We start from the raw sequence: 15,648 nt of genomic DNA, 5'->3' as shown, positions 1-15,648 counted from the left end.
ATTCGTGGGACAAGTTACGTGCCAGGAACAAACATTTTGAAACAAACTGTTCAATGAAATACTCAAGAAGGCACAATGAAATTAGCTGTCCTGTGAAGGATGTCAGCTGTTTAATCACCACCCTGTAATTCTCCATTATACCTTGAGAGCAACATGTGCAGCACCACAACCCTGACCATACAAACTTACTAAACCAAACCAGTGCCTAAATTAGCACTTGAATTTGGCCCAGTGCATGCTTTAGAAGAGTCTTTCCTGATCATGCCCATGTAGCAGCATTAGCTCATGTCATGGAAATCTCAGAAATTCCTGACATCCTCTAACTGCCAACAGCCACGTGGATATGATGAAAGACAGACCAGAGGACAAGAACATGATGCCAACACTGGGCCTTTAGCAGCCTCTTCCCTCAGTGATCTGCTCCTCTTGGCTGCAACCCTTCCTAGCACAGGTAGAACCTGAGACAATCTGCTACTCTGCAATCAGGAAACAAAAGCAACATCAATATTAAGCAGCACTAACTTGCTTTCAACTCCCATGTTACAGAGCTCTGCAGATATTTCACTACAAAAAAGTCAGTTTGTGTGAGTTTATAGAAATACTAGAAAAATTTGTAGAATTTTCCAAACCAGCAACATTCCTCTGTACTTTCCCAAAAATCAGTTTCAGAGCATAAACAAACAAGGAGATTCTATTTATCTTATTCCTTAACCAAAACACCATTTAAAGTAACACCAATGCAAACCAACATCTCCTCCACCAAAAACAGACAGACAATCAGTGGTGTAGACACTACTTCTTCTTTAAATCCATGAAAAGATCTCTGATAATCAAATTTATCTATCTGCTTAAATAAACAGGATGTAGCAGTGCAATCATTTACCCATAGACATGTTTCCCTTGAAATCTCCAGAAAAATCCATTAGTGATAAATGTTGCTGTTATTTGTACTTGGTAAGTCACACAGAATTTCAGCCTAAATGGAGAATCAAAAGTGATGCTGTCATTACTAGCAGAACATACCTCTCACGTCTTGAATGCTGTATTTAAATGAAGTTAACACAGAACACGGGAAGAGACACTGCCACCTCACTTCATTGTAATTGAATGTCAAGTCAAAGAACCTCAAATCCTATCAGTCGCTGTTTAACAGGCTAGCTCTTCCTAAACACCTGAAAACAAATACATCAACAAAACTGTGACAAGTAATCTCCACTTTGACTATCGGTCACAGGCAGGTGACAACAGAAGCCTCTTTCATTATGCTCAGCGCACTGGACTAGCGATGCCCGACACACAGACTGCAGGCTGTAATTGGAAGCATGACAAAACTGAGAAAACGGGCACTAATTTATGTACCATTTCCTACTGCTGTCAGAAAAGGGTCAAGAACTAGTTGGAAAGCCACTTTGTAACAACAAATCCTTCAAACTGCAGTTAGTTGTAGCTCTGATATGTACTATTACAGATTCAATTACTTTATTTCCTCAAAAGCAGGCAATTCATAGTTACTCTGTTCCATGCACTTTTAATATCTTTCAGAAACATGTGTTAAAAGAAAGATGCATGCATGGAGTCTGAATCTTCTTTCCTGTATCATGCATATCATAAAACCACAATGATGAAAAAAAAAGCGAAGTCATGTGTACATCAGGAATAATTCACCTATAATGGCAGGTTGCTGGAGGTAAGGGAGAGAAGTAATTTTTAGGAATGTCAAGTTCATTTATAAAAAGAAAAGAGCCAAGAGGACACAAAGCTACATGTTCCTATGTTTGCACCTGCAAAAAGTATAGCACCTTCTCATGTAAAGAGCTAGCTGTTAGTAAAAAGTTTCAGTATTTTGATCATATGATATATGGAGTTATGCCCTCCAGACAAGCATTTTCTTTATTTCCATAAATGTAAATAACTTTATCTTGTTCATGGGAAAATCTGATACATTGTAGGCTTCACTGTGATTTGCAACATAAGATAGTTTGGCAACAGCACAACCCTCTACCATTGCTGATTTTAGGATAAGTGTACAGAAGCGCTATGAAAAATGCTGTTCTAAAGGCAAAACAATTTGAAATGTGTGGAGAGGTCTCATTGTCAACTACAGTCCTCAAAAAGAATGCTTAAAAGGTAGCCTAGACAGCTGCTTAAGCAGACTTTCACCCATACTACCAAAATTCACCAAAAACTCAAGCAAAACAAAGTCACAAAAAGAAATCAAACCAACTGCCTCTCCCCACAAAACAGCTCCAACCAAACCGTGCCCTCAGAAAAAGCCAAAAAAACTCAAGACTTAACTTTCAATATATCAAACAGATGAAGCACATTCCGATCTTCCTTCTTTTTTGTTTGCTTTTTTTGTTTTGTTTTGTTATTACTGTATTTTTCACTGCTTTCCTTTAAGAATTTTAAGTTAAGTCACATCTTTTTTGGTCTAGGTCAATCAGCAAGAGTCACATACACAGAAATATTTGTAATCTTCATTTTCCATTACGTCAACATTTTGTGTACTGAATTAAGCTTTTTAAAATTCACAGAACAAATGCTACATAAAGTTAGTGTCTTTGGTCTCATGAATACTCCAGTTTATTTTTCCACCTTCTTTCTCTTTCCAATGAAACTAAATTATTCAGTAACTTTCTGACTTCTTATGAATCTAAACATGATGAAAAATCTAAGAAACAATTTTATTTGAAACCAGATTACAGATCCTGCTTTTTTCATCTCAGTGGGTCTTTCCACAATATATAGGACCTTAAGAGTGATAATATCTTCCAATACCACATTGTCTGCCAAGTTCACTGTTAACCCTTCACCCCAATAAATTTTAACTGTCGAAAAATACTGAAGGCATTGCTTTGCAGATTAGTTTCATAAAGAGCAAGATGTAAGACATTCCAATCCAGAAGTCTTTTACTTAATGACTCCACAGCATTTTCAGTATGAAAGACTTAAAATTCTGTATTTGTTCATTTTACAGGAAATGTTCAACAGCAGAGCTCCTGTGCAAAGTTTTAATAACTCATATTTTATAAAGTTACCGCTCTATGCAGGTACATTTCCTCCAGATCTAAGTCATAATTTTACATACAGCTACTCGAAAAGTACTGCTGGATGACTAAAGGAACTATAAATCACAAAGTTTTTAATCACTCACACTTGTTAAATTCTGTAATCTTGAACTCTATTACAGAAATGACTGACATCTGCAATCTTGTTGCATCTATACTATTTGATTTGTATGTACATAAACAGTTGCCACTGACAGCTGTCTGCTGTTCTACTGCAGCAGAATATTTCATCTCAGCAGAAAACCCCATTCATTTTAGGTGCATATGCTGCTTTTTAAAGACAACCATAAAGCCTGCAGGGCACATACCTTTTCGTAGTAAACTATTCCATATTCTTTATCATCGCACTTGACGCAACGGAATTCAATCATCAGGTACATAAAATTGGAGCTTCGTTTTTCCCTCTGAGGAAAGAGCCACCACAGATGTGTATCATTTATTGCAGGGCATTAATCTTCAGCATTCTCAGTACAGCAATTACCCTACTTCCTTTGTGCTGTAACTGATTAATCAGGTTATCAGCTGTTGTAGCAATTATTTAGTTAATCATTTCATAGAACTACTTGAGACCATATCACCTCCTTTCTGACATTCCTTCTACCTCATATTCCCACTTCATGATACACATTCACATTTAACAGATGAAAACCTGTTTTCATCAGCAGCTTTCAGCTGTGGGCTCTAGGTATAAAGAAATGCAATGCAGAATAATCAGTTGGCCACTGGATGGTTGGTGTTTGCTTTTTTTTTCCGAATTCACTATTTACAATTATGCACATCAAGAAAAAAAAAAAGAGAAGATAAAGAAAAATCATCTTTTTAAACCAACACCATAAGTTAGACAAAATAAACTTGGACTACAAGATTAGATTGGCAGCTTATTCATCTTCAGAGGTGTGGGAAACAAGAAAGAAGTTTAACAATGAGTAATTTCATAATGGTTTGACTTTGTACCACAGACAAAGCAGCTCTGTTTAAAGCACAGGTCTAGAAACTTTTATTTCATTTTATTTTTACCATCAGTGAAGAGGAAATATGAAAGAAAAAAAAAAAGGTTAAAAAAGATGATAGGGTAATTTCTAAAAAGCATCAAAATATTCATGAAGGTTTAGAAAAACAGAGATTTTGGCTAAAAAAAGAATCTGACTTCCAAAGCTTGAGTTACCAGTAAGACAACAAAAATCTCAGGGCACAGAAAAAAAACAGAGTTCTTTGGTGCAAATGAGTATAACAAATTAAACAGTTTGAGCTGATTTTGATCAATGAGGGTTATAATCTCATTTATGAATTAAACTACCAGATTATTTTCTTTTTAAAATATATTGATTCAAAACTACAAATGTCTGTCCTCAGCACTCAAAGTTAAAAAATAAAGCTGAACAGAGTACGAGCTAAATGTCCAAAAAGCTTCCCATCACAACCTAAAATCCTAGAGCTAAGTTAGTCATGCCTAACAGTTGCTGTCCAAGATGTTCCAAACTATTAATCAAGTCTGTCTTCCACGGTCAAGTTCACATGAAGCTGAATACAGCTAAGACAGCTCTGTACCACAGTGGATAAAACGCTGGACCCGACTTGGCCATGCCCCAGAACTAACTGGGCTGAGCTGCTCCTCAGCAGGGTGGCAGCAGGCCATGGGAGGGGACTCTGCCCCTCTGCACTCTGAGACCCCACCTGCAGAGCTGCATCCACCTCTGGGACTTCAATACAAAAAAGATGGGGACCTGATGGAGGGAATCTAGGAGGCCACTAAGATGCCCCAAGGGCTGGAGCACCTCTGCTCTGGAGACAGGCCGGGAGACCTGGGGCTGTTCGGCCTGGAAAAGAAGAGGCTCCAGGGCCTTTAGAAGCCCCTCCAATGCCTAAAGGAGACCTGCAAGAAAGCTGGAAACAAGGGCATGGAGTGAGAGGACATTAGTGTCAGAGTGCTGAGGCACTGGCACAGGCTGTCCAGAGAGATCGTAGAAAACTCATCCCCAAAAGCATTCAAGGTCAGCCTGGACAGGACCCAGAGCATCCTGATCCAATTGAAGATGTCCCTGCTCATTGCAGAGGGGTTGGACAAAATGATCTTTAAAGATACCTTCCAAACCAATCTATTCTGTGATCCTCCTTATTGCTAAAGTAAAATCAACTTCAAGTTCCAAAGAATTACTTTTCCCTTTACCATATGCACTGGCAGTTGAAGGAAAAAAATCCAAGCAGTTAAGAGTTAAGTCTCCTAAACAAGTGAAGGTTCATATTAGCACAATAAAACCCCCTAAAATTCCAAACTTGATGTACAATGACTTACCTCATTGATCATTTCTATTTCTCTAAAGGTGAGTCTATCCAGCCAATCCACTTTCACCATGTGACCTTGCCGATGAGACTTGGTGAGCTACATGAAAAAAACACAGTGGTAACATTTAAATTGCTCTGAGCAAGAAAAAGAACACCAAAGTTATAAAAGAGATACTAATATGAAATCAGAGGAAAAAAAATAAAGGAACCGAAAAATCCCTCACCTTGTACATAGTAACAGAATATACACATTGTGAACAGCCAAAACATGCCATAAAAATAAGTCTATTATCTAAAACACCAATCCCAGCAAAGATCATAATAACCATCCAAGCAGATCATCTTTGCATTTTTAACACAACAAAAACAAGAACTTATTTCTTAACTAAAGTCATCTAGGAAAGATATGCCATTTTTTATATGACTATGTTTCATAAAGTAAAACTCACCAAGCCAAACAAAAAACATGTATTTCAAAAACGAACCATACTGAATAATTCTGCCTGTGTGTTAGCCTTACCTAAACAGGTTTCCAGACTGGGACTATAACTAGGTCAGAAGAAGATCTTAGAGAAAGCTAAAGGCAGCTTGCTCTCTCTTTCAGTCATTTGATAAGTAGCTCCAGTTTTATTCCTATGTTTACAAACTGTGTAGCAATAGCAACAAAGTTGTTTTACGGACTCATTAAGAACACCAGATAAGATGAGTGCATGCTACTTGCAGTTTCAGATACACTAACACAATTGTTTATGAAACATCCAGCAGTAGATCACACAAATATGAAGATCATATTTCAGCTGCTAAGAAAATCAGTAATTATTGCAGAACGCAAGAGATGCAGAGGGACTAGAAGACATGAAGTTCCCTCATCTCCAAAGAAAGTAGTGAATGTCTAGAAAAGACATTCACTTTTGGTGTTAGCAAAGAGAACCCCTCAAAATTATTCTTACTAGGGGAAAGGTCACAACCATTTTTCATTAACTTTGTTCTGTGGTCAGCCTGCCCACCCATGAGCAGCTGAATGTGAACAGGCCATACACTGACACAAACTGTCACTCCTTGCCCAGCTAGGGGACAGGCAAGATGCAGAGACCTGGGATAGCAGGAATGAAGGTACTGGATGCAGGGAAACACAACAGCAGCCTGCTGCTTCCACACAGAACTGGAGATGGCATCTGGAGATGGCATTAGTACAGAACAACAATGCAGAAGATTTAAGAATTGGGATATTTGGGACTGGGAGATGTCTAGGTCACACAATCTGTCAGATATGTGCATCAGACCTTCCATAGCTCAAGTAGAGGTACACTAAAAATAAAAGTGGATATGAAGATAGAGAATTCAAGAGTTTGCACCAATTGTACACTTTCATTATTCTCTCTCAAATTCTCTGAACAGTACAGGAGGCACAAGTATGCTGAGTTAAAGTCTGTCTAATCAAAGCCTTGAGGGAAAAAACTTGGTTGCAAATTCTTAGTTCATTTTCTTGTTCACTGCACCAGAGAATAAAGAAAATAAAAGCAATTTTGTGTGTTTTAGAAGAAAATTATTAATATTTTAAACCTTCAAACCTCCCTTATAGAGGAAAAAAGTTGCAATACAACAATTAATTAGGTCTGCATACAAAACCTGAAAGATCTGTGAGCACAGAGATACACATGAAGAATGGCTGTCTTGAATTAATATTTGAAGTCTAAAGTAAGAGAGAAGCTAGTATATCCCCTTCAGGGAAAGAAGCATTCATCATCTGCTGCTAAGTAAGATGCATCCCTTTAGATAATATCTCAATATTATTATCATTTAATTTAATTCAGCCAGCAGAAGGTGTGAGGGAAATGAATGGATCAAAAAGAACTTAAAAGTACTTTTAGTTTAAGTAGAATAAATTAACACACCACTCGTGGGAGAAACATCTTAATGTCATTCATGTTTGAGCACGCTAAAATCTTCCACAGTCTTCCCATTAATATTCCTTAGTACACAAAAAATCTGCATTCACAATGCCTCCAGAATGCAAAACCATGTGTTTTTTCATCACTAGCAGTTTTACTAGCAACCTTCATGTGTTTTGTGAGAGCACAACCATATGGTACCTCAACATGAAAGAGGAGACTTGCCACAACATCAATTAATTAGGGTAAAAGGATGCAACTCCTTGACCACCTAGTCACTGGTTTTATACAGATTCCATGCAACATCAAAAAACACATACGGACAAACTCAGAACCATGTCAAGAAAAGAGCTTTCTTTCAGACGGAGAAAAAATCTTTCACAAGATCTTCTGCAAAGTTACCTGTTATCTGGAGGACTCTAGTTTGGGCTCTGGTACGAAACACCAATCAACACTGGAAAAGGTCTTTTCAATAAACAGAAAAAAAAAACCAAGCCAAGAACAACAAACCCCACACAAACTCGCCATGAATGTACCTAAGTCCTAGTCCTTTTACCTGTACTTAAATGTACCTTCACACAGAGTAGCATGAGGAGCCATTCAGAAACTGATGAAAAAGTCACAGAACAACTGAAGCTGTTTGTGTTTGAACAATGGCTATTCAGGAAAGACACATCACAAGAACCTCCTCTGCTGTGTAAACAGCTGTGAAAATGAAAGCTCCCAGAGACACACTACCCAGACACCCTACTAATTTCCCTAGCATCTGATGGCAAAATGGTTTTATGAAAAGGACCACAACAAAGTACCAGTGAAAACACTCCTCCTTCGGAGATCAGCATCTCCCAAAATAGCTTTCAGAAGAGAAAAATGGGGGCAGTGATGACATTAGCTTTCTATTAGACATTAACTACAACTCTCAAAAGGGATGTTGAAAGAATTCCCCCCTGTTCCTCAGAGGCCTTGGGCATCATCTTCGCAATGCCAAAATAACAGGCTAAGACAGGAAGAGCCATTTTAAGACTGAAGTATTCTACTGTATTTGTGCTCTTTGAGCTAAAGAAAGTAAATGGTAATGTTTGTGTAACAGAACATGAAAGAGGTGGCCTACAATCTCAAAGCCTTTCTCAGAAACCTACTGCATCCATCATACAACCACGTGATGAACTGGAAGTAAGACTTGATATTTAGTGTCTCTCTACAGAGATTCTTTTCGCCAGAGGGCATTTATTCTACTATGATCAATGAGCTTTAATGAGCTTTCCATTATAAATTCAGTGCTAACTGCACTAATAAAACAGAGACCCTTAAATGAAAGTTAATTTATCACTGTCATAAATCTCTAGATGAGAAAATGGTTCTTTCATTGGGAGTCCCACAAACTCCTGCACAAAACCTGGAAGACCAAGATTAAGGAGAAGGCTCACTGAGTAAGTGTACTGAGCAGTTTGGAAAGTTTGGGGTATGCTTACCTGAATAATCACAGGTCAGCCAGTAAAACAGTTCAGTAACTAACACACTCTGATAAATTCCAGTAGTTTTAGAGGCAAGAACATACTCTGCCATTGAAAGCTTGAAGGTGATAATACTAGTACACACATATTCATGAGCTTAAATGAATGAAACTTGGGTTAATTTTTGCAGTTCTATTCAAGTTCTTTCTAATATTAGAGGTATGTCACACACTTCTGAACACTGTGCCAGTAAGCCTCAAAGCTAATGGATGGCTTCTGAAAGAAACCAGACTGTCCTCACAAGTCACTGTTAGGAAATGCTCTATTAAACCTGATGGAATTCTGGCATTAAGCATCCTCAAGGTATATTCATGTTTTCATTCTTTACCAAGAATTTAGATCTTATGTTGTTCTAACAGAATACTGTGTGTATTATAATGTTTTTAAAAAAATACTTCAGAAGCAAATAAATATGATCTGCTTTACTCCTCTGTATAAATCCTGTGAAACATTGAAATAACCAAAGGAAGAGAGCTCTCACGTGAGAAAACAGCACAAGAAGCTCTCTTCATTTCTCTCCAGTGAAGTGCATGCTTGTCACATACATTTTAAAGGTTACTTGCTATTCCATTACCTTTGCCAAGCGGCTCATTTGATCTTCAGAGACTGTACTGCTGGTTCTCCCAGGAGTTTTGGTGGGCTCAGAGCCATCAGCTTCTACATTGGGCCAGACTTTCAAGTCATGCATTCCTTGCCGAAACATACTAGAGGGAAATATGCAGAATCACTTCAGTAAATCCAAAATAATACAGCTGTCAGGAGTCAAAGTTCAGTAGCAGTTGCAAGAAAATGAAATGGCTTCCTTTGCCAAAACTTCAAAATGGCATAACTGAACTCTACTGCAAAAGTGCCTTGCACCTTGCATTTTCTACAGCCTTTATTTTGCCAGCACATGAAACTCAGAAAAAAATTGCGAAGTCAGAGATAACTTATTTGGCAAGTGGAATAAAAATGGGCCATTCCCAAAGTCAGTGGGGCAGTACAAATACAAACTGAGGAGAAAGTCTGACCTTCATAATTTTACTGTTTGTAATGAAGCAGAAAGTATTCCGCCTGACTTACAAATTATAACAGTAACCTTAGGTCTGCCATTATAAAAAAAAAAAAGTCAGCAAACTACCTAAGTTGTATTTGAATGTAAACAGACATAAAGCAGCCTTCTGAGCTGCCAAATTAAAAAAAAAACGAAACAAAACCCAAAAAACAAAAACAACAAAAAACCCCACAAAAAACCACGCAGAAAAACAAAAAAGAACACCCACAAAAAACAAAGATAAAAAAAAAAAAAAACCCACCAGAAACAAGCAAAAAATGCCACAATTCTCCACACACCACTTTCTCTATCAACGCGTGAAATTTAATTGATAATTGGAAGTGTGCAGTGCACAGAACTTTGGAGGGCAACTGACCACATCATTTCTCTGCAAAACCCTGCTCACCTTGCATATTTGTGCTGATCAACCCATAAAGGTGCCCCAACGAATCAAGTACATCACCTTTGCTGATCATTTAAATCTAACAACTTAAAGTAAATACAACTGACAACAACATTCAAAAACGTGAACCATTAAAAATGAGAAATAGCAATTAGAAAGACCACCTCACCTTGAATTTACACATCACTTAGTGGAATACTACTACAAGGCTTTTCATTTAAAAATTATGTATCTCAAAAATTTTTTGTTAGTTTCTCTCCCTCTATTTCATCTAAATTCCACATGCTGGAAATAAGACTTAGAAATGAAATTTATTTTTATCTTTTTCCAGGTTCTGTGCTTTAGGCTTTAACAGGTACCAGCAGATTTGGGGCACAGTCCAATTGATTAGGTTCATTTTTTTTATCTTAAGGCAGCGTCATTTTTTTTTTCATTAAAGCAGTATTCTCAATGGGAGAGATACAATATCTCTATACAGTCACTCTCTGCATTCAAACATCATTAGAGCAGCTTTCCTAATGGTAATCTAAACTTTTCCTGCACTTCAGTCTAACCTTACTACTTCTCATTCACTGGCAAGAATAAACAAGCTATTTCTCCCCATTTTTCCACAGTATGTACATACTAGAAAAAAGTTCCCACTTTTTTTTTTTTTTCCAGCCTGACTAGCCATAGCACTTCCTCCATTACACCTATTTGCTAGACATTCAATGATAAAGACTCCCAGTAGCCAGAAATTTGACTGAATTTGGTTGGAAAGAACAAAACACACCCCAGATGAGTGGAAAATAAAAGGATAAGAAAAGGAAAGGAAAAGGTACAACAGTGTCTCTGACGCACATACTTGTAAACCATTTATGCAGCCAATGTTGCATGCACATTTTACAAGAGCACCATGATGCTCAACCACACAAAATTTAAGACTCACTCCAAACAACAAATCTGATCCTGTTTTCCTGGGCAGTTGCTCCCTACCCTACATGTGATAACAATCAATTGTGAAAAATGTACTCATGCTTCATTATCTTGCTTAGACCACAAACTACTTTTTCAGTCTCCTTTGCACTTAGGTGAGACCATTTTGAGGTACTGTTCACCTTCCAGCACACTCACAATCCTTCCCACCTTAGTCTTACCATCTACAAATTCACTGAATACACTCTCTATTGGATCATAGCATATAAACTTTGAAGAGTGCTGATTTACTGAGTAACATTTTATTCCCTAGAAATAACAGTGAATTCACAGCCTAACTGCAAGCAAATGAAATAATTTTTTTAAGTAATCAGTTCACTGGCATTCATGCATTACAAGGGTGTAGTTGTGAAGCTATTTCAGCACTAGTCACCTTAAAATCCAGGCTTGTATATAGTTTAAAAAAAAACAAAAAAAAAAAAAAAAAAGGTGTTACACAGAAGACTTCTTTTATACAACACTGCAGCATGTGTGAAATCACACCCAGGAATAAATGGAGCAAATCACCTATGTATCTGATTTTTCAAACATGGAACAGTTAATCTAGCTTATAAAATATTTTAAAACCTATCTCTCATAATCTGTGCCACATTACTATTCACAGGTGAGCTTCAGATGTGCACCAGAGAAGAAGAAGCTGTATACCCATATTTTCCGAAGAGCGAGACCGTCGTTCCTCCCACAGGAACAGCTTTACCAGGTCCATACACATCCCAGATGGTCAGAGCCACCTGAGCATTTCGAGGCAAGTCTGGATACTTCACAGGCAGCTTCAGCCACTCATTCCAGCTGCAGAGAAACATTATCTATTAGTCACAAAGCTTTACAATTCAAGGTATTGTCTATTAGTTTATACAACCCAGATTCTCCTCAGAATAAAAATTTCTTAGGACAGATGGACTTGAGGGCTTTAACCATTCAAACACCTGCTTGGAGCATGACTAAAAGGCCACAGACCAAAAGAAAAGAATTTTGAGTAGCAAGGATCAGGCTGTCAGTGGACAGCACAAAAATCACTCCAGGCCCCAGAAGTTATTTATGCAGCAAGACATGCCCAAGCACACAAGTAACAATTTTATCACTTACCCTTAACACAAAAACATTGGTTTTGTGCTGGCTGGATAACACTAACCGTAAGGACACTTGAAGAAACATAAGTCATTTGAACAAGACAACAGAAAACAAATCTTTCTGACAGAAATAAATACTTGATGTCCCACTAACCATGAGGAATATGAAATAAAAGGCAAGTCACTTACTTCCATCTAGTGCTAAAAGCCTTGTAGGAAGTTCTAACTGGAAGAGCAAGAGGCTTCCCCTCTGCAAACACCTGACAAGTTACATACAAGTCAGAGCAAGTCTCTTGGTACAGTCCTGAGAACTTCAGCATTGGATCTTCCAAGAGAGCTTTGTAGCTTTTCTGTTCTCTTTTCCCTTCCAGACTTCCTCTATGGGAGAGAGGAAAAGGAGAAAACATAAACAAATCAGAATTTATTTTACTTATAGTAGAAATCCTAATGCATTTCTGTAGCTTATATTTAAGCTATCCTACTGAGGCTGTTCTCACTTTGCATTATCTGTTTGTAGTGAAATCCAAACACCAGAGAGGAACTCAGGATGTGAAATGCTGAGCAAACACAGAATATGTGGCTGTACTGATTTAGGCAGGGGTGTGGGGAACAGCAGAGAAGGTAAGAATCACTTGTTTGTCTTTTAAATAGAGGTAACTTCTAGTACAACCTGTGGATTCTCAGACAGACCTTAAGTAGGGCAATAATAAATGAGAAGACATATGCTGCTATTATTAAAAAATATAAAACAAATAACAGATTATATATGCTCCAAATACTATTTGGAAAAATGAAACGCAAAACTATGGTACGTAAATCTTAACTTTTAAGATCTATGAAACATATGACTGGTTTTGGAAGTCAATCATCTATCAAATCCACAACAAAATAAAAGTTCACTTAAGCAGACTATTCAAATAAAGTTTGGTTAAAGACTTGCAACACTTTGCACATTGTTACAGTTAAGAGGAATTGATGGAACACCACAATGAAAACAGTCATGTACATTAGATATCTGTCTGTGGATGCCTAAATTTTAAAAAAACAAACAAAACAAAAATTGAGGTGATGGTGATGGGAAAACACATAAGACCAATCGTCCACCAAACAAAAATCAATTTGTTTCCACAAAACCATTTCAGAGTAGATGAACAAGTTATTTGCATTGAACTGGCACTGCATATTCTAAGGCTGACATACATTTCTATGTGCTAAAAAAAACAAACAAAAGCTAGTTTTAATTTTGTTTAGTGGAATGAACTATAAAGAGGTCACAAGAATCTGACTCCTGCTGGTACAGACCAGTGTGGGCTGGCAGGGACCTTAAAGATCATCCATAATTGTCATGAATGGGACCACCTTCCACTACCATCACCTGTTCAGAAATTAAACAACCCTTAATAAGCTTCTCCAAGCTATTTTTCCAGAAAAGTGGAACATACTTTAATGTATCACCATTCCAGAATCAGCCACATCCCTCCTATGCAAAACTTCTCATTGGTGTGATGAGGAAAAGTAACTTTATAAACAAACCAAAAATGACGTCACTGTGTGGTAACTCCAGCTCCAATAAAAGTGCTTCCACATACTCGAGTAGAACTATATTTACATGCTGCAGCACCTGGATCTTCCTAGAGTAAAACACCCTATTAAGAGCCCCGTGTTTTCACAAGAGCATGGAAACAAGCAGGAAGAGTGTCACCAGTTTATCTCCCTCCCTTAACACTCAGGAGTGAGCTGTGACACAGTGCTGGCCCTCCAGTTCCTGAAAGGAAATTACAGGAAAGAATAGGCAAGACTACTTACAACAGCATGCAGTGACAGGGCCGGGGGAGACGGCTTCACACAGCGTAGCTTTAGATTGATTAGAAAGCAAACAAACCTCTTTACAGTGAGGCACAGGCTGCTAAGAGAAGCTGTGGCTGCCCCATTCCTGGGAGCATTAAAGGGCAGGCTGGACGGGGCTGGGACCAACCTGACATAGTGGAAGATGTCTATGGCAAGGGGTCTAACAGGATAAGCTTTAAAGGTCCCTTGTAACGCAAACCAATCTGTGATTCTATGACAGATAAGAGGACATATGGGAGGCAGCACTGACAATCGCTGCCTTGGAGCACCTGAGGACACGGCACATCTGACACGCGTCCACAGCACAGCTCCAGCCCGGCCCCTCGCCGCCCCGTCCCGTCGCCTCCCGGCGGGCCGGGACACTGGCAGGGACGCGGCAGCCGGAGCTGAGCCAGCACCGCCCGTCCCCGGGCACCGCCGGGCTGCGGCACCAGCGCACCCCGCCGAGGAGCGGGCGGCCCGGTACCCCCCAGGGCGGCAGCGACCGCTTCCCACTGAGCCCCGCCGCCGCTCACTCACATCTTCAGCTGCACGTTGATGTCCAGGTCGCAGCTGTACACATAATAAAGCCTCTCGGTCTCGCCCATGGCCGCCGCCGCTGCTCCCCGCCCGCCCCCTCAGCGCCCGCGGGCAGCAGCGCCGGCCTCCCCGCCCGCGCTCCGAGCATGCGCCGCCGCCGCCATCTTGAGTAAGGGAGGAAGGAGCGGTGCCGGCCCTTGACCAAAATGGCCGCCAGCCCGCGCCCCCTCTCCCACCTCCCGCCGCCGGCGCTGTGGGTGCGCGCGGAGCATGGCGGCGGCAGCGCCCAGCGGAGGGATGGTGGGGATGGTAGCGGCTGCGCGCGGGATGCCTCCCGCGCCGCCTGGGGGCGGAGAGGGCTGGAGCCTGGCAACAGCCTCACAGAATGTCCTGAGTTTGAAGGGACTCACAAGGATTATCGAGTCCGGACCCTGGCCCTGCACAAGATACCCCAGCTACATGGTAGGAGCCATGTGAGAGCATTGCCTAAGGGCTTCTTAAATTCAGACAGGCTTGGTATTGTGACCACATCCCTGAGCAGCCTGCTCCAGTGCCCAGCCACCCTGTGGGAGAAAAACCTTTTCCTGAAATCCAGCCTAAACTTCACCTGTCTCAGCTTTATGCCATTCTTTAAGAACCTATAGCTGGTCACAAGAGTGAAGAGATCGGCACCTGCCCCTGCTCGCCCCCTCATGAGGATCTCAAAGAACACACTGAGGTGACCCCTCACTCTCCTCCAGGCCTAACAAACCAAGTGACCTCTGCTGATGCTCTTAATGCTCCACCTCCAGACCTTCCACATCCTCGTGGAAGGTGGATCCTCATAGAATAGTTTGGCTTGGAAGGGAACTTAAAGCTCCTTTATTTCCAGTCTCCTGTCATGGGCAGATGCACCTTCCTCTAAACCAGGGCTCCCCCCAGAGCTCAGAGCTCCATCCAACTACACTATTATTTATACACAGAACTTCAGAGTTAATAACTTTTCCAGGAAAGCTCCTCCATTATGATTAATTAAGTAGTTTTGATACAAGTTAGGTAATCTC

At 39.9% G+C, this 15,648-nt stretch overlaps 1 protein-coding gene across 3 annotated transcripts in view; it reads right to left on the bottom strand.

The window, feature by feature from the left end:
* The window catches only part of PIK3C3 (phosphatidylinositol 3-kinase catalytic subunit type 3), a 66,506-nt gene extending 51,745 nt beyond the window's left edge, over nucleotides 1-14,761 (bottom strand). For all 3 annotated transcript variants that reach the window (XM_079330155.1, XM_079330156.1, XM_079330157.1), the window contains exons 1-6: nucleotides 14,606-14,761; nucleotides 12,428-12,616; nucleotides 11,814-11,957; nucleotides 9,332-9,461; nucleotides 5,362-5,448; nucleotides 3,377-3,472 (exon numbers count right to left, since the gene is read on the bottom strand). In XM_079330155.1, coding sequence (XP_079186281.1) covers nucleotides 3,377-3,472; nucleotides 5,362-5,448; nucleotides 9,332-9,461; nucleotides 11,814-11,957; nucleotides 12,428-12,616; nucleotides 14,606-14,673 — 714 coding nt within the window. In that variant the 5' untranslated portion in view covers nucleotides 14,674-14,761. The remainder of the gene's footprint in view (nucleotides 1-3,376; nucleotides 3,473-5,361; nucleotides 5,449-9,331; nucleotides 9,462-11,813; nucleotides 11,958-12,427; nucleotides 12,617-14,605) is intronic.
* Nucleotides 14,762-15,648: the final 887 nt, after the last annotated feature.

This window comes from Erithacus rubecula, assembly GCF_903797595.1.
Source record: "Erithacus rubecula genome assembly, chromosome: Z".
In the NCBI taxonomy this organism is placed as follows: Eukaryota; Metazoa; Chordata; class Aves; order Passeriformes; family Muscicapidae; genus Erithacus; species Erithacus rubecula.
Note: the sequence above shows the minus strand (reverse complement) of the source record. Positions and strands in the feature narration are given on the sequence as shown.